This window comes from Papaver somniferum, chromosome 11 (genome assembly GCF_003573695.1).
Source record: "Papaver somniferum cultivar HN1 chromosome 11, ASM357369v1, whole genome shotgun sequence".
NCBI lineage: Eukaryota > Viridiplantae > Streptophyta > Magnoliopsida > Ranunculales > Papaveraceae > Papaver > Papaver somniferum.
Genome location: NC_039368.1, coordinates 128482406 through 128500948, shown reverse-complemented (window position 1 = coordinate 128500948; position 18543 = coordinate 128482406). Strand labels below are relative to the sequence as shown.

General features: G+C 36.7%; 1 protein-coding gene across 1 annotated transcript; it reads right to left on the bottom strand.

Annotated features, from left to right (window-relative positions):
• Window positions 1–857: 857 nt before the first annotated feature.
• On the bottom strand, window positions 858–4819 carry LOC113320516 (F-box/kelch-repeat protein At3g23880-like). Its single transcript, XM_026568422.1, has 3 exons — window positions 3468–4819; window positions 1919–2129; window positions 858–1269 (listed from the first exon to the last, which is right to left on the bottom strand). Exon 1 carries the CDS (start codon window positions 4743–4745, stop codon window positions 3477–3479), a length of 1269 nt encoding a protein of 422 aa, XP_026424207.1. The 5' UTR covers window positions 4746–4819; the 3' UTR covers window positions 858–1269; window positions 1919–2129; window positions 3468–3476.
• Between the last annotated feature and the right edge of the window lie 13724 nt (window positions 4820–18543).

Below are 18543 nucleotides of genomic sequence, written 5' to 3'. Positions count from 1 at the left end.
TAACACTACATCTCAGAACTTCCATTAATATGGAGTTCGGTAACCTGCGTGTTTGGATAAAGTAAGCGAACTACATCTTCAAATGAGTTCGGTTACTTATTCATCTCACAAGGCAACCGAACTACACCTTCAGAACAGTTTGGTTACATGTTCTTCATATAACGTAACCGAACTGTGCAAAATCCAGTTCAAAAATTTACATTTTTGGGGAAGTTTTTACCAATTCAACATACATTATCTAAGTTTGGAGCATACCTGTTCACCCAAATACTCTTCCTCCGGTTGTGGTTGATAAAATCCATCATTTTCATCTTGAGTTTCATTTTAGGGAAGAATACAATCACCATCTAAGAAATAAGCCAAATCCGGATCATTTTGAAGATTAACAAATATTCTAGGAGAGGATGGAGATGAAGAATCAGATGAATTTTCATCACTTGAATACTCAAAGGGGGTGAATTGGAAAAAAAAAATATTTTCCATGTTTTTCTCCTTCATCTTCTCTAACTCTACTCTCACAATAATTCTACTCAACTAATAATAAACCCATCTTTTAATTTAATCTCACTAATTGTTTTTAACTAAATCATTTCACTAATCATAACTTAAAATTAATTAAGAGGATAGATTAGGTATTAAATAAATAACTAGATATGGGGTGACCTAGAATTACTTCTAATGTCTTTACCCAAAATAAAACCATGATCCCAAAAAAAAACCATGATCCCAAACAATCGTTTTATATTTTAGAGTGGGTTTTTGTGTCGACCGTCTAGAACTACTCTTCATGAAACTATTTTGTTTCTGGAATTAGCCTGTCTTTTTTCCAACAAATACAAATGCCGAAAAGATACAACTGAAAATCAAACTAACCAAGACTCCTTCATTAAGATTTTGTTGCTTTCCGTACAATGAATGAACTGCTTTGCTTTGGAACATTTCATTTGAATTGTTCCGATTATTAAATGAGAAATTTCTTTTGAACCATAAAAAAGAAGAAAAAATAGTAGTAGATTTTGGTCCATGCCAAAAATTTAAGACAGAATTTCCCAATTGGAAGTTGTGCCAATAAGTCATTACAGATACAACTTAATGGCACAACTCATTAGGTAGCAGGTACAGTACAGAAATTAACTTCATGTACTACTACTGATTGTACTCTGATTTTAAGGCCCAACAACTTTCAGCCCTCCACCATGGCAGAGGTGCCTAAAATGAACCTGAACCAACTGCAGTATCATTTGCACAATCCAGACTTATGTACAATCCCTGAAAGAACCAACATACAAACTCAAAATTTATACTGAAATAACAGATATTGATATACTGAATGCGTTGTACATGTTCTTAAGAGAAAAATAAAACAATAAAATGTATCGAGTTTTCAAAATAATCTATTTTAATAGTGTTGCCCTAAGAAAAATGTATACCAAGCACTATAAGGGGTTAAAAAAAAATTCCAACAGTATCAGTTGAATCAATCAGATACCACCGCACACACTGCCCAAATATACAAAGAAACACCTAATTACAGTCCCTAATAAAGATGACATTTGTAAAGTAAATGCAGTAAAGAAAACACAGTTATCTTCTGAGACTTAATGACTTGGAATGTCGTGGGTTCGATTTATTCGTTATAACAGATTTGAATTTCAACTAGCTGTTTAATGGCTATGATGTCTATTGGATTCTGAACAACCAAAAGAAAACAGCATCATTTGATCACTTAGAAATACCTATTAAAGTTTCACCATCAGGAATATTAGTGTCAACACTAGCTCCAGACTCAAAGCAAATAGACCAGGTCACATAACACAATAAAAACGATTTCGAACTAGTTTAATAGATATAATAGGAAAGTATATTGGCAGTAATTGCTTGCTAAACGATTGAGTTCAAATTTTCTAGTTTCACTTACCACTATCAGCTGATCAGGCAATTTTGTAGCTTTCACTCATTAGCATTTTGAAACTCCAATAATACTGTAAACTTCTTCATTCGCAGAAACTTTCATGGATCATTTCTCTAACAAGACTCTTCCATAAAGGTCAGTCTAAAGTTACAGGGATTCACTTTTATAAACAACGAGATCGTAGAGTCTTCTCAGACAAGGCTATCAGGTTGTTCATCTGAAATAAGAAAACAATATGGAAATAAGAAAAAAGGGAACAAACCCAGTGACAATTGTAAATGATACATCTCATGAAGGTATAATTCCATCTTATAGAATAGCTTCGTCTATTGCATCATACCAACGACTAAACTGAGTACATAGAGATTCTAACTAATTGTAACACTGACCTTATAACTGGCTCAACTGTTCTTAGATTTTGTAGGTTCATACATTACTCATATGCAGGTACGGTAAATATACGACAATTATACATACATAGTTTCCAACTTGCTATAATAATCACATTGACAACATAATGCAACAGCAAGCGTGGATATGCCCATTTCATTTTATTTTATTTTGAACCTGTAAATCTTAAAGCAAGAAATTCGCTAAACACACATGGTTTCAAAGGGGAGCAAACAAGAAAAACCAATAAATATTTCTGGCACAATAAAAAATCCATAAAAATCGAAAACAAAACCAGACAATGAGCAACCTTGGAGCCTTAAAAATATAGATATAATCACATTACAAGGAAGCTAATGCAAAACTTGGCATGTTCTTCTAAGTCATATAGTACTACTTTGGACTAAACTAGTTTTACACAACCATATAAGCTTCACCATTAGGTGTTCGATCAGCAAATGTACAACATCTCTATTTTCTTTACCTTCCTTGTCTTAAAGAAGAAATGTTACATAAACCAGAACACGATTTCTAAGCCTTAAAAGGCAGGCCACAAATTAGGAGGATTGTAAACACAAACCACTATTGAAATGGACAAAAGGGTAGGAGTGATACGCTCTCAAGTGATGGCAATGTCTCCCATTCAACAGTGTTGGAAACTCACACAAGTCAAAGTTATGCACCCACTGGATATCCCACCTAAGGGTACCAATAACGGCAGTATAATGAATATGCCTCTGGTTACAGGGTGCACCTTTCAATCCTCTTTTACAATGAAGCTTTTAATCTTATACTTTTTAATGCGTCTGTACATGTTGATGATATCTAAGGTGCCCTTCTAGGTGATCTTTTGCTTCTAGAGCTTAATATCTAAGGAACCACTACAGTAACAGATGATGTCATTGAGATGTCCAGAACAAGTAAAGTATTTCACCACAATGTTCCACAATATATGCACTCAAGTTATTCAAAATCAAATCACATAAAGAAAGCGGAGAATGAAAAGGTATGTAAGATAAATAACCTACTAACCCATTTCTATTTGACATAGTTTTCCTTATTACTATTAGCTACAGTAGCATTGTAGTTGCAGACCCAAAAAATATAACAACTATAAACTGAAAAAATAAAAAGAAAGCATAACATGTGATATTTTAAATTTTACCTGAAGTTATCACTCAATCCCCTGTGTAACCCGTTTCTCCAGATAAGTACCAGAGTTAAGTGAGACTATGCTCTCCACATAACTTTCTCGGTTATTGGCCTTGGTAATATCGCGGACAACGACTGATTTTACTCTTCCCTTTGCTGGATCACATAAAAATAAATGTTTGGGAGAATTATCTACTAGAATTTCCCCATTATCAAAACACCATAGCGGCTTCCAATATGGATATAAGGGCCTTGGTAGTCGAGTTGTGGTTGTGGTATATTTTTTGATCCAAGATTCTTTTACTCCATACTCCTGCATTACCCACACATCGATTCTCTCAATTCTCCAAATAAAAGTTATACCAATGCAGTCTCCCCACACTCCCACATTTGCATACATTTCCCCCCGATAATCTCTGGGTGGCATAATATTTTCAGGTACCGGCATATCCACCATTGACTCACTGCTAACATCAAAAGAGACAATAACTTCCGACGAGGTTTCTCCGGTGGCAATACTTCCCAACCAATGAAGACAACCATTGAAAAACACACCATGAGATTCTTTACCACCGTTACCAAACGAGTAATTCCTTGTGCCCTGAATACTACTCCATGAATCCAATTTCACCGTATAAACATCGACTTTGAAGCAATGAGTTTTTACATAATCCGATATCACTACCAGCTTATAATCATCAATGTTACTATCATATCCAAATCCATAGACAGCATCGTAACTATACTCAGGCTTTGTAAATTCCTTAAATTCTCTTGTTAATGGGTTCAAAATACTAAAATAATCCGTCTCCAGAAAATATCCCTTTTCATAAGCAACTCTATCAGTTTTAGAAATCCTAGAGCAAATCAGACCATTAAGTGAACCCAGAAATTCAAGATAATTCATTTCCTTGGATTCAAATGGGTAATTTATCAGAACAGCTCCATCACATTCACATAATAAAGAGGATGTCACTGATGATGATGATGAAATTGAAGCATAATCTATGGGAATTGAGTAAATCGTAGGGTGCTTACCTCGCGAGTAATGACTAAACAAAAGTTTGGGGTTGTTAATTTTAGTTTGAACAGTGAGATTAAGATGGTTTTTGATAAAATTAGGTTTAGAAAGTAGATTATAGAAAAGCTTACATACACACCTGGATACCAGGATGGATTTTGCGGGCAACTTCAGAAAGATCTCATCATGAACCTCTTCGGGCAGATCTAAGAACAGAGATATTGATTCTATTTGCTTGAGTTTGGATCTAGTACCGGATGAAATCTTCATAACTTATACAAGATCGATGCTTTCAAAAATGGGATGATGAAGGGCTCGTTTTCCAAGTGGGTTAGAAACGAGTCTTGGAGAATACCAGGTTGGTGGGCTATCATAATAGGGTTCGCTTTTGAACGGTTTTTTGGGGACCATGATTTTTTTTTTTGGGACCATGGTCTTATTAGGTCACTTCCCCTATAGTTATAAGGGGTGTCCTAAAATATCGAAATGACTAACATATCCTTAACCCAACTTAATTTAAAACGCACCTAATAATCATATATATATACATAAATAACCACCACCTCCTCCCATCGCCGCCGCCACCACTACCGACCATCACCTACCATCTCCGACTACTACTACCAACAACCACCACCGCCTCTCTCTCTCTATATATATTATATATCGTTTTTGGTTGAAAAAAATGAGAAGTAATCACCAAAATGAGTTGAAAATGGAAGTTGTAGAGAGAAGTTCGGTTAGGAATTATGCGAAAAACTTTGTCGAACTAACCGAACTCAATTTTAATGGAGGTTTTTCTTTTTCCAGAGAAAAGTTCGGTTTCGTCGCAAAAATGTCCCAACCGAACTTCGAGTTCGGTTACGTCACAAAAAAGTTCGGTTACGTCGCAAAAAATCAATTGTGTCGCGAAAAAAAGTTCGGTTTCGTCGCAAAAAATGTCCCAACCGAACTTTGAGTTCGGATACGTCGCAAAAAAGTTCGGTTACGTCGCAAAAAAATGTCTCAACCGAACTTTGGGTTCGGTTACGTCGCAAAAAATGTCCCAACCGAACTACATTTGCAGAAACAAAAACTCCATTAAAGCTTTGGTTCGGTTGCCTGTGATTTTGGATTTATTAACCAAACTACATTTGCAGAAAATTCGGTTACATGTTCTTCATATAATATAACCGAATTTTGTTGAGTTGGTTGAAATTTTTTGTTACAATTTTGATTTTGACGATATTTTAGGCCATTTATAACAACATTCACTAAGTTACAAGCATATTTCAGTACCGAGAGAATGTTTCTTCTCCATATTTACCCATCTCCAAATAATTTTTTTCTCCATCATCTTCTTCTTCTTCTATTACTTTGGTCACTCAATAATTCTATTTCTTTTAAATACAATCATCTATTAATTTAACCTTAATTAATGATTAATCACATTAACTAATCATTATACAAAAATAATCAGGAGAATAATTTTGGTATTAATATAAATATTGAGATAAGGGGTGACCTAGATTTACTTCTAATGTCTTACCCAAAATAAAACAATGGTCCCCCCAAAAAAAGGCTGGTCCCCAAAAAACCGTTCTTGCTTTTTGCCCCCATACACGTTAAAATTTGAGCACAGCTCAGTCCAACACGTGATTTAGCCCAGCACGGTATGGCATGTTGGTTTCATGGACTGGGTTGGGCTAGACTAATTGGCACAGTAGCCCAGCATAGCACGACACATCACAACACATTCAGAAAGCACGTCAGTATAATATACTACACAACATGACACAATACATCACGTTTTGTGTATATTTCACAAAGGAGCCTTTATTATAGCCAATTATTAGCATTTTATTATTGTTATGTTGACTTTTTTTTCATAACAATACATATAATATCTAAATATTTGGAAAATATTTATATTGGAAAACATAAAATAAATGTGTTCGGCACAGCACAACAAGTTTATTTTTATGGCACACCACATCACGCCTTCTAGCATAACACGATACGTCTTAATCTCCAGCACGACACACAACACGCTAAGCACGTGGTTTCATGGGATGAGTTGTGCTTGGACGGCATGTTTTACGCCTCTAATAACCATGAACAGTTGGTATGTATTTGTACCACCAAAATCTATCCACTTTTAGAGTTCTGCCTTGCGTTATCAAATTGTCTTGTTTTAAGGGAAGTGTGGAGTTCTTTTGACACTGATTTTGTAGGATGTTCAATGGTCTAAGCCTTCTTGATATTGGGGTCGATAGTTATGTGACTAGTAGTGGTACATGTGTATCCGTACCCCTTTAGAGAACTTAGTTAAGCTCAAGCTAAGTTGAGTGAAGAATCCTATTCTAGGCAGGAATCCTTGTTTAGGCAGAATTCTTAGTTAGGAAGAGTTTTTGTTTTAGGCAATACTCTTAGTTTAGGTAATAGATTCCTAATAGAAGTCCTTGGTCAACTGAGTACGATGGGAGCGATAAATAGAGGGCTTTGGCTAATATCTAAACAGATACTAGGCAGAGAAAACCTAGAGAACTCTTGGAACAATACTTGTGCAAGCTTAGCAAACAGTTTAAGGTTAATTCACTATTTAGAGAAGATTGTGAGCGTAACAAAGAGAGAATTGTAATCGTTTTCTTGTTCATAATCTAGAGAATATATTTTCTTCGAATTACTACTTGTGTTCTGTTTTCTAAGTTTCTCGTCTATTATTATTCTGAATTCCGCCTTTATAGTAATATCTACCAAGGTATAGATATCAATACGTATCAAGTTGGCATCACGAGCAAGGTTAGTTTTTAGGGTAAATCCCTGTGGTTTATGGTTTTCACTAGATCTATCTACATAAAGCTTGGTGAGGTACTCGAGAAGCTAGAAGACGTTAACAAAACAAGGGGATCAAGGATGACAAAGTCAGATGATTATCCTAAGGAAGGCGAACCACAAACTATGGAAGAAAAGGTGGCTAAGCTGCAAATAGACATGAAGTCAATTCAAGTTACCCTTCAGGAGCTGGGTGATTGTATTCGTTCTCATACACCCAAGCCGAAGACGAAGAAAAAGATTACACCTTCGCCTGAAGCTTCAGAAAAAGATGATTCGGAAGAAGAAGAAGAAGAAGAAGAAGAAGATGATGAGGATGAAGATGAAGAAAAGAAGAAAAGTGAGTTTCTTAAAAGTCCTACATCTACTAAACCTCATGGTAAGAATCTGAAAATTGATTTTCGTGTTGATATTCCACTTTACGATGGAGTGTCGATATAGAAAAATTGGATGATTGGATTGAACGTCTAGAGACGTATTTTTCTTTCTTTGAATATGGTTCAAAGGAAAAGATTGCTTTCGCGGCATTGAAGCTACAAAAGCATGCTCTAACCTGGTGGAAAGCTTATCAAAGACAAAACCTAGGTAGGGGAGTATTGTCATAGAAAAGATTCAAGGCAGTTGTAAGGAAACAGTTTTATCCGGTTGGCTACCTTGAGGAGAGATGGTTCAAGTGGCACAACTTGAAGCAGACTTACAACCAAACCGTGCAAGAATATACTTCGAAATTTCTGATTTTGGATTTAGACTTGGGAGATTATGTTATCTATATGAAATATATTTCCGGGTTCCATGAGTATATACAGAAGGAATTGAAGATGTTTTCGGTGGATACTATCTCCGAAGCAAGTATAAAAGTTGATGTCATTGAAGGAAGGCTTAAGAAATCTAACCCAAAGAGAAATACTAAGGTGAAATCTGAAGCTACCACTGTGAAAGGAGGTGAAAGGAGGAAAGAAGAAGGAAAGTCTAGTGACAAGGAATGTTTGAATTGCACCCATTGCAAGCAAACATGTCACGTTATCGACAAGTATAGGGTTAAGAACCCTCATTTAAAGCCTAAAGGGTTGTAGAGGAAAGAAGCCAAGAAGGCAACACTAGTCACTCAAACTCCAAGGGAAGTCCACGGACTAACGGATCCCAATTCAAAGCTTTCTCTTATGACAGGGGAAAAAGAAAGACCTTCAAAAGATGATCTTAGGGAGCGACTCTTCACAGTGAAGATGCAAGTCAAAACATCACTAGCTGATGTTGTTATTGACCCGAGAAGTCAGGAGAATTTATTTTGAAATTCTTTGGTGCATAAGTTAGGATTAAAGACTATCAAACATCCAAAACCATACCCTTTAGGATGGCTTCAAAAGGAAGGGGGGGTTACAAGTTCCACAGCACTGCACGTTCAAATTCGCTCTAGATGAGTCATATATTAACGAAGTTACATGCGATGTAGTTCTTTTGGATGTCTGCCAGGTAGTACTAGGTAGTCCTTACCTACGGGATATAGATGCAACTCTACACAGGAGGGAACAAAAGTATACCTTTACCAAAGATGGGGAAATTTTTGTGATTCGGGATATATATTCTACTCTTGAGGGAGCAAGCTTGATCACAGCCACTCAGGCTAAGCGGTTAGTGAATGCTAGCACAAAGTTCATTCTCCTTGTGATCCGTTCTCATGAGGAGAAGTCGACTAAAGTTTGTTTGGAAGCCTTGGCTGCACAAGAAGAAGGCGACCCAGAAAGGTTGAAGTTGAAGTATAAGGATTTGTTTTCAGATGTCACGGGATTACCGCGAAAGAGGAGTGTGGAGCATGAAATTATGTTGACCGAAGAGAGTTCTCTTCCTAATGTAGGTCTTTATCGCACATTCATAGAGGAATCTGATGAGATCAAGAAACAAGTCCATGAACTCCTAGAATTAGGAATGATAGTGCCAAGTGCTTCACCTTGTGGATCAGCGGTATTGTTGGTACCAAAGAAAGATGGAGGCTGGCGTATGTGTATTGATTATAGAGCATTGAACAAGATCACTATCAAGAATCGTTACCCTCTACCTAGGATAGAAGACATGATGGATCAGTTAGAAAAAGCTCGAGTCTTTACAAAGTTAGATTTCAAATTCGGATACCATCAAGTGAGAATCTGAGAAGATGATACATGGAATACTGCTTTCAAAACCAAACAAGGATTGTTCGAATGGTTGGTGATGCCTTTTGGTTTGTGTAATGCTCCAGCGACGTTTATGCGTTTGATGAACGATTTGTTACGACCTTTTATACAAGATTTTGTGATTGTTTATTTGGATGATATCCTTATATACAACAGAACTTGGGAAGAGCATCTCGTTCACGTTGAGAAGGTGTTTAAAGTGTTACATGAAGGTCAACTGAAGTGGAACGTAAAGAAGTGTGAGTTTGGAAAGGAGGAGTTGGTGTACCTTGGATTCATTGTTGGTAGAGGACAATGGAAGATTGATCCAAGGGGTTGAAGTGATCACTAAGTGGCCTAGACCTAGTACTGTAACTGAAATCAGGAGTTTCTTAAGGGCTTGCACATACTTGCGTAAGTTTATCCGACATTTTTCGAATATTGCAGGACCATTACATGGTTTGACGGGAGCTAAGCCAAAGTTTGAATGACCGCAAACCCATGAAGACGCTTTTCAGTTACTAAAAAGGAAAATTTCAGAAGCACCAGTGTTGGCATTCCCTAACTTACAACGTACTTTTGAAGTTGAGACTGACGCTTCTAACTATGTATTGGGAGGAGTGTTGTTACATGATGGTAAACCAGTGGAATACCATTCAGAATTGGTCTCAGGTGCTATTAAGAACTACACATATTATGATAAAGAATTTTATGCTTTATATCAATGTATCAAGCACTGGCGAGTGTATCTCTTAGGCAAAGAAGTAATGGTACATTCAGATCATAAACCATTGGAGTATCTACACGCACAGACGAAACTACAACAAGCCTGACACATGAAGTGGATGTATTACTTGATGAGTTTCAACATTCTCATTAAGTACAAGAAGGGAGTAACAAACAAGTTGGAAGATATGTTGTCTCGTCCACCAATTCGAGCATTAATGGTGTCTATGAGAATTCAGCCGATTGTTCCTCAAGAGTATGCAGAGTCATACGCATCTAGCAAAGACTTCAAGAAGGTGTTAGAAGGTGTAAAGCGTGGTTTGAAAGGCGAGTTTGAACTCCGTGATGGATTGTTATACAAGGTCAGTTACTTTGCATTCCAGAAGATGGGTGGTGGTGCATGGCCGTTCTTAGTTGGTGGAGCGATTTTTCTGGTTAATTTCGTTAATGAACGAGACCCCAGCCTGCTAACTAACTATGCGGAGGATTCCCTCCGCGACCAGCGTATTATAGGGACTATGGCCGTTTAGGCCACGAAAGTTTGAGGCAATAACAGGTTTGTGATTCCCTTAGATGTTCTGGGCCGCACGCGCGCTACACTGATGTATTCAACGAGTATATAGCCTTGGCCGACAGGCCCGGGTAATCTTCGAAAATTTCATCGTGATGGGGATAGATCATTGCAATGGACCCTGTCCAAAGGTAATCCAACAACCAGACTCCATTACCCAACAATGTTGAGCGTTAACACCGTCTTTAGTAGTATCTGGCGAAGTGCCCTTTTGGGTGGTAAGCCGCATCCATGGACCTTCGTTCATGTGTACGGGCCATTCACCAGGGTCAACTCTTTCGTTGGCTATACCCTCAGCATGCGAAGTTGTTAAACAACCAGTTGGCAGACTTGCTCTGTCTTCTTGGCAGGGTTAAAGTGAATATGCTACTTTAACGGTCGTGAATACATAAATCCAACTAGAGTGGTGTGCTCACTCCCTGTTCATAACAACACGACACGGAATGTGTTAAGGATTAATCCTACCCCTGGGAAGGTTACGTCTAGGCAGGCAGATGACCGGTGTAAAAACTTTTGTCGCATTTTGGAGATAAGATCGTTACGCGGTTTATGTCTGCTCTACCCGGTACTTGCTACTGGAAAAAGAGCTTTGGTTTTGGAGATTGTTTACAATGGTTGAGAGAGGCACACACATCCCGAGTTGCTGGACACTTTGGAACGAATAACTCTTATTAACCTTCGTCGTTATGTCTTTTGGCCAAAAATGCAAGATGAGGTGGCTAAGTTAGTTAGAGGGTGTAAGTTGTGCAGCACATCTAAACCTTCCAACAGAAAACGTGGGTTACATCTACCATTACCGGTACCATCAAGGCCTCGGGAGAGTATTTCTATGGATTTTCTTGGTGGACTACAGCAGACCAAGTCTGATTATGGTTACTTGTTCGTTGTGATCGACCGATTTAGCAAGATGATCTCATTAATTCCATATACAAAGACGGCAATAGGAGCCGGTGCATCAAAGCTCTTCTTTGATCATGTGTGGAAGCATTTTGGCTTACCTACTTGGATTATTTCTGATAGGGATAGTCGATTCCTTAGTCACTTTTGGGATTCTTTATGGAAGATGATGGACACTAGGTTGAAGAAGAGTACAACTTTTCATCCACAAACAGATGGACAAACAGAAGTAGTCAACAGGACTATGGTTCACATGTTAAGGGGATATAATTCCAAGCACCCTAAAACTTGGGATGAGATTTTACCATATCTACAATTTGCATTCAATAGAGCAGTTCATAGTTCTTCGGTAAAATCTCCTTTCGAGACGTGCTATGGTTACTTACCACCTAGTCTTTTTGATCTATTATTTTATAGTGACACCTAAATTGGGGGGGGGGGAGTGAACGGTAAAAGGCACAAAAGTTCTTGGAGAAGATATCTCAGATTCATGCGACTGTTGAAGCACAATCAAAGAAGTCACAAGACAAATACAAAGAAAACCGTGACAAGCATCTTGTGCCTTGTAATTTTGGTGTTGGTGACTTGGTATGGTTAAAATTTGGCAAGGAACGACTAAAGGGGGAAGGTAAGAAGTTTAAGCCATTGAGGTATGGACCGTTTCGTATTCTCGATCAGATTGTTGACAGTGCCTTTCGTCTAGATCTGCCACATTATCTAGGAATGTACTCGGTTATAAATGCCGAATACTTGAAGTTGTTTGAACCACCATTACTTGATGATGACGACGACGACACTATGATCTTAGCACGAGTAGAAGACTAATGGTTTGATAGAGAGGAACCACTCAAGGAAGACTGCATATTGACTCAAACACGACAAGGAGAGAAAGAAACTTTTCTAATTGGATGTAAAGGTAAAGTTCCTAGCAAGGCCAAGTGGTTTAACAAGGAAAAGAGGACTCTCGTGTTCCCTAACCTTCATTTTTAACTCTTACATGAGTTCAAGTTCTTAAAAGGGGGACCCATGATACATGTGTATCCGTACTCCTTTAGGGAACTTAGTTAACCTCAAGCTTAGTTGAGGGAAGAATCATATTCTAGGAAGGAATCCTTGTTTAGGAAGAGTTCCTAGTCAGGGAAGAGTTTTGTTTTAGAAAATACTCTTAGTTTAGAAAATAGATTCCTAATAGAAGTCCTTGGTCGGCTGAGTACGATGGAGGCTATAAATAGAAGGCTTTGGCTAATAGCTAAACAGATATTAGGCAGAGAAAACATAGAGAAAGCTTGGAACAATACTTGTGCAAGCTTAGCAAACAGTTTAAGGTTAATCCACTGTTTAGAGAAGATTGTGAGCATAACAAAGAGAGAATTGTAATCGTTTTCTTGTTCATAATCTAGAGAAGATATTTTCTTCGAATTACTACTTGTGTTATGTTTTCGAAGTTTCTCGTCTATTATTATTCTGAATTCCGCTTTTATAGTAATAGATACCAAGGTATAGAGATCAATACGTATCAAGTAGAGAAGATATGACCATCCAGGGTGGAGCCAATCCAGTGCAGAGGTGTTCACTTGCACCTCCAGCCCAGCTGGCTCCAAAGCTTAATTTTGACCCAATTACATATTTAACTTTACGTAAAAGTCGTTTAATTTTGCTTCTTTGTACCCCTATTTTTTTTTTGCGTATTGAACAAATTTCTGCATCCCCAACCTTGAAATCTTGGATCAGTCCATGTGACCATCTTTGCAAGATATATATACCCGATATCTTTGAAAGATGAGATGGTCATTTTGGTCCACCATCCCCTCCACCTTTGGATTGAATGGGTGCTCCCACCCATTGTCTTTCAAATCCACCTACTATAAATAGGGTTGCGTAAACCCAACCTAACCTGTACCCGAGCCATCCCGTTTTATGTTAGGTCGACTATGGCTTACATCTTCAAATACGTGTCATATGTTGGATTGGCTATGATTCACACATTCTATCACCGGACTTCACCTTCCTAAAAATTATATCTGGAGTAATATAAGTTTTCCATCTTCTGTGCTCTTCTTAAATTATATCAAATCCCAACTGCTTTAGAGAATTTATAAACGATGATAATTCTTAGTCAAGGTTACTGGATTATCTTATGAAAAATGATAATCCTTTAAAGATTACTGGATTATCATTTCTTCTTATGATACACATGAAACAAAAATGACAACATAAACAAAATTCTATTTAAAACCGACGAAATTTATTACCAAAATACAGAGTTTTCAAATACTTACCACGAGGAATCGTTGATTCAGAAGAAAAACTCTTTTTTACGTTTTAAACAACTTCAAAAAACTAGATCATATACTCCTCTTCTTTCAATCATGAATATTTTTGATATCCAAATAAAATAACTACTTCAGTATCGTCTTATAAAGACTTTTCAATTCCCTAAACTCCTGAAAAATTCCATTGTTATCATGTTTTCCTGCAAATGTCATTCTGGTTATCATGGGTTTTTCATCTTTACAGATAATTACCAAGTCCATTGTGGATCAGTTGAAAACACTATCCTCAACAATCGAATCTTTGTTAGTGATTCATCAGGTTATGGATCGAACTTATTGTCTGGATCTAGGACAACCTTTCTCAAAGATCAAAATCCACTTGAAGTTTCATCTTCTATTTATCATACATCTAGGGTTTTCACAAAAATATCAAATTATGAGTTTGAAATCAAAGGAAAATGAAATCATTTGGCACGTCTTCATTTGTTTCCTTTTGATTTATCGATATTTAATCCCTCAGATTTTGTTAGAGCATTGCTCGGTTGAACCCACAAGCATTGCTATCTTAGGCTTGTTGTTAATGTTAGGTGATCAAAATTACATCTACTGAGTCAAGTTTCGGATATGTTAGAATTGTAGTTGAGTATCAGAGATCGCCCTTGAAGACTGAAGATCGACGAAGACATTCGGAGAACTTCTGTATCAGGTTTGTGAAGACTGCAGAACCATTTTATTTTTCTCATTATACCATCATTCTATCTATTGAGATTATGTCGTATGGCTTATAGTAGATTTACAAAGAAGATGTTTCAAGTCGAGATTATCTTCTGAAAAATATCGATATATAATTTAGCGATTAGATGTTCAACGGTCCTTAACAATATTAGTTCTATGAATTAATTTGTGGAACAATTTAAAATTGCCCATGCAAATTATTATATCACTTGGGAATGTTTTAAACATCATAAAAGAGAAATATGAACTTACTGAAATTTATACTCAGGGTAGGTTGGCGAACCAGTTCATAAACCATAGATATATGAGATATATAAATACAGGAAGGTTGATGAACCAATTCACAAACCACAAGTTCAGTTGGGTACAGTTCGCAGACCCGGTTGGCGAATCATGGTGAACTGATTTTATAGGTTGGATAAATTGTCTAGCAATTGGGAAACTCGGTTCACGAACCGAGGTCAACTGAGTTCGGTAGTCTAGTAGGGTCTGCGAACCCGGTTCACGAACCGTAGCACCCTGAGTCGTGAACAAACCCTACGGTTGGCAAACTGTCGTACCAACTGTCCCGACAATGTTTAACAGATGCTCAAAAACTTATTGTTTAATATGTTTAGCATTGCTAGTTAGAATTCTCTTAAACACTTCTAAGACTTCATTGATCACTTAAACACTTATGTGCGTGAACTTTGATTTAATTTGTTAGGTGTTTTAATGAACATCAAATAGCTTTTGATTCATTATCTAAGTTTCCAAACCGAACAATCATTATACATGGTTCAGTAACTGAACCTATGTGTATAGCCTTCCATTGTAGTTTCAAGACCTATTTTGTTTGCTTGATTCTCAAGTTGTCAAAACACGATTTACACATATTGACACTCTTTGTATAGATATCACAACCACCAAACTAACAAGTCAGACTGAATTGCATTCATAAGGAGTATAAAGCTAGCTACGTTAGTAATGTCCACGAAAGTTCCCGGTTTACTGAAATTTCCATTTTGCATGTGAGTTCCTCCAACTCCAGGACTTTCATTTTGCATAAAAGCATCTCCTCCAACTCTAGGACTTGCATTTTGCATATAAGTAGCTCCTCCAACTCTAGGAATGTCACTTTTCATATGAACTCTTCCAACTCCAGGAGTCACATTTTGCATAATAGCAACTCCTGCAACTCCAGGATTTATATTTTTCATATAAACTCCTCCACTAGGACTCACACTGTCATTGAAATCCATTGACGACGGGTCTTGAACTTGTAATGGCATTACTTGAACATGAATCTATACACACAAAATCAAACAAATACTCATTACACCCATCATATCGAAAATATCGAAAAATCACAAAAACTAGACAAACTCTAAAAACCCATCTCAAGAAACACACACCCACACGATTTTGATTGAAATGCAGTACAAAAACATCACCCCCTGATCTCAGATTAAGAAAAAACTCTAAATATACCAAAATCAAGATAAAAAATAATATAAAGCCCCCAAAAACAATAATTAAGAATGATTTAAACAAGAAATTCAAACATGCAAAGTAGAATTTATCACAAAACCCTAAAAAAAATCAAATTGAGTAATATTATTAAAAAAAAAACAATTTTATAAAATTGAAGAGAATCGGGGGCTGAGATTAGGGTTTAAGGAAACGAACCAGATGATGGTGAAGATTAGGTGTATACATGGTTGAATCCCCATAATCGATTCGACTCAGTGAGTCGAACTAGATTCTGACTGAAGAAGAAAGAGAAGAAGGAGAGTTTTTCTCTCTCGTGCGCGGTCAGTCAGTTTCGTGAAGTCGTCATATGACTTTTTCTTTTCTTAAAGGAGAAAAATGGATTTATATTTCTAGAAGATGAGAGGACCACCCACCACAAGTTTTTTTTTATGGTGTGCAAGTGTCCAACAGTTGAGTTGGTCAACCGATACAAATTTTTGACTGAAAATTATTAAAAAAAAAATTCGGTCATAACCCTTTTTTTCCAGAAAATTATCCAAAAAATTTCTTCTTTTATATTTCTTCATCTCCAGTTCTAAATCTACTCGGTTTTGTAATTAGGTTTTAGGTTTTAGGGTTTTTTTTCTTCTTATTTTACTGTTGATATCTCATAGCTATTTCATGTCATGTAGTTGTATTTTTGTGCGCCATTAGTGCGATTTCTTATAGCCTTCGAGTGTTTCAATTGGAATACGATGATATATTCAAGTATATCTTCGAAGACAATCAATTTCGGTGTGACGATGATCAAGATTCAATCAAGAAAGATCAATGGCTACTGGAATTAATTATGATAATGATGTTTAGTGCAAATTATCCGTTTTATGAAGGATTTTCTCTTAATGAAGAAGAAGAAGTTTCCTAATGGTGAATGCTGAATCAAAACACCATCCCCCAATTTCATAGATTACTTATATGATCAACAATTACATACTTTTGTTATATTACAATTCTTATGTTGTTGTAATATTTTTCTTTTGTATTTTTATGTTGTATCCATCTGATGAACTTGAGTTAGCCTATTCATGGCTTCCAATTAATATTATAATCTAAAGAGGTGTATCCTCTTCTTTCCTTTAAAAAAAATAAAAAACAAAAATTTGACTGATAGTTAAGACGAGTTGATACTAGTACCGCAGTGAGGTTTAAAAAAGCTTTTTTCTGTTGTGCTGTCTGTGGCGTGCCTGGTTGGTTGGAATTTTGATTAAAAGAAAATTTCTAGATCGGAAAGGCTGGATCAAGCTATTTATGGGTCCAATAGAATTCATAGGTATAGGAAGAAGCCCCATGAAATAGAGATTTTTTCTTTTGACCATATTTCGATTGTTAACAAGATATATAAGGACCTCTTGTACAAATAAAATAGTTTGGTGAACTATAATATTTGAAGTGTTGTTGAACGAATTAATAAACTGTAAATCTATTTGGTAAGTTCTTTATATGTGGCTAATGACGTTCTTTACATGTGAAGTGTCGTTGAATGTTCTTTGTATGTGGCTAATGATGAAAATAGACATATTTAAAAATTATTTTATACGACATCTATTATTTTAAATGGCATCTATTGATACTTCGTGTTTTTTTAAGAGTTGTCAATCTTTCGTTCGCTGGAAAATGCCCTGAGGGTTTAGGTGGGTTCTTATCTAGCACGCCCTTAACACCGTTACTCAAGCCTGGGGCGGCCTTAGGCCCATTGCAGTTGGCACGGTTTAGCGTAGATTGGTGTCTAAAACATGATGTAAATGGCCTATTAGAGTTGAAAGGTCACTCAGACATGATGTCAATGCTGCTCATTGACTTCTCTAACGCATTCAACATGGTGAGCAGATCTTAGCTCATCAAGGAGGTTCATCTTCATTGTCCGAGTATTTCTCGTTGGGTAGAACTTTGTTACATGCGACCTGCTAAACTCTACTAAGACCAATATATTTTGTCTTCTTCCCTCGGAGTCCAGCTGGGTGACCTCCTCTGTCCCTTGTTGTTTTCTTTGACTCTTCACCCCTTAGTGAAGACTATTGCTTCCAGTTGCAAGCTCCATTTGCACGGCTGGTACCTTGATGATGGTACAATCATTGGTGATACACTTGAGGTGTCCAAGGCCTTGCGTATAATAGAAACTGAAGGACCAAGTAGGGGTTTACATCTCAATATAAACAAAGCGGAAGTCTTTTGGACTTCTATTGTTCAGTTAGCAAATGATGCTAGCTAGCGGTGGTTTTAGTAGTTTTATTTTTCATACATTAGGTATTGCTATTCAAAAACGAGTTGGAGCCCAGCTTGTTGCTAGGTTGCCAACCAAAAGTTTGTAATTTTCCAACATATTAATTTTTGTCAAAGTAGAGACTTATTATGTAAAAAATAAAAACAGTTCCAAATCTTTAAATCCAGCAGAT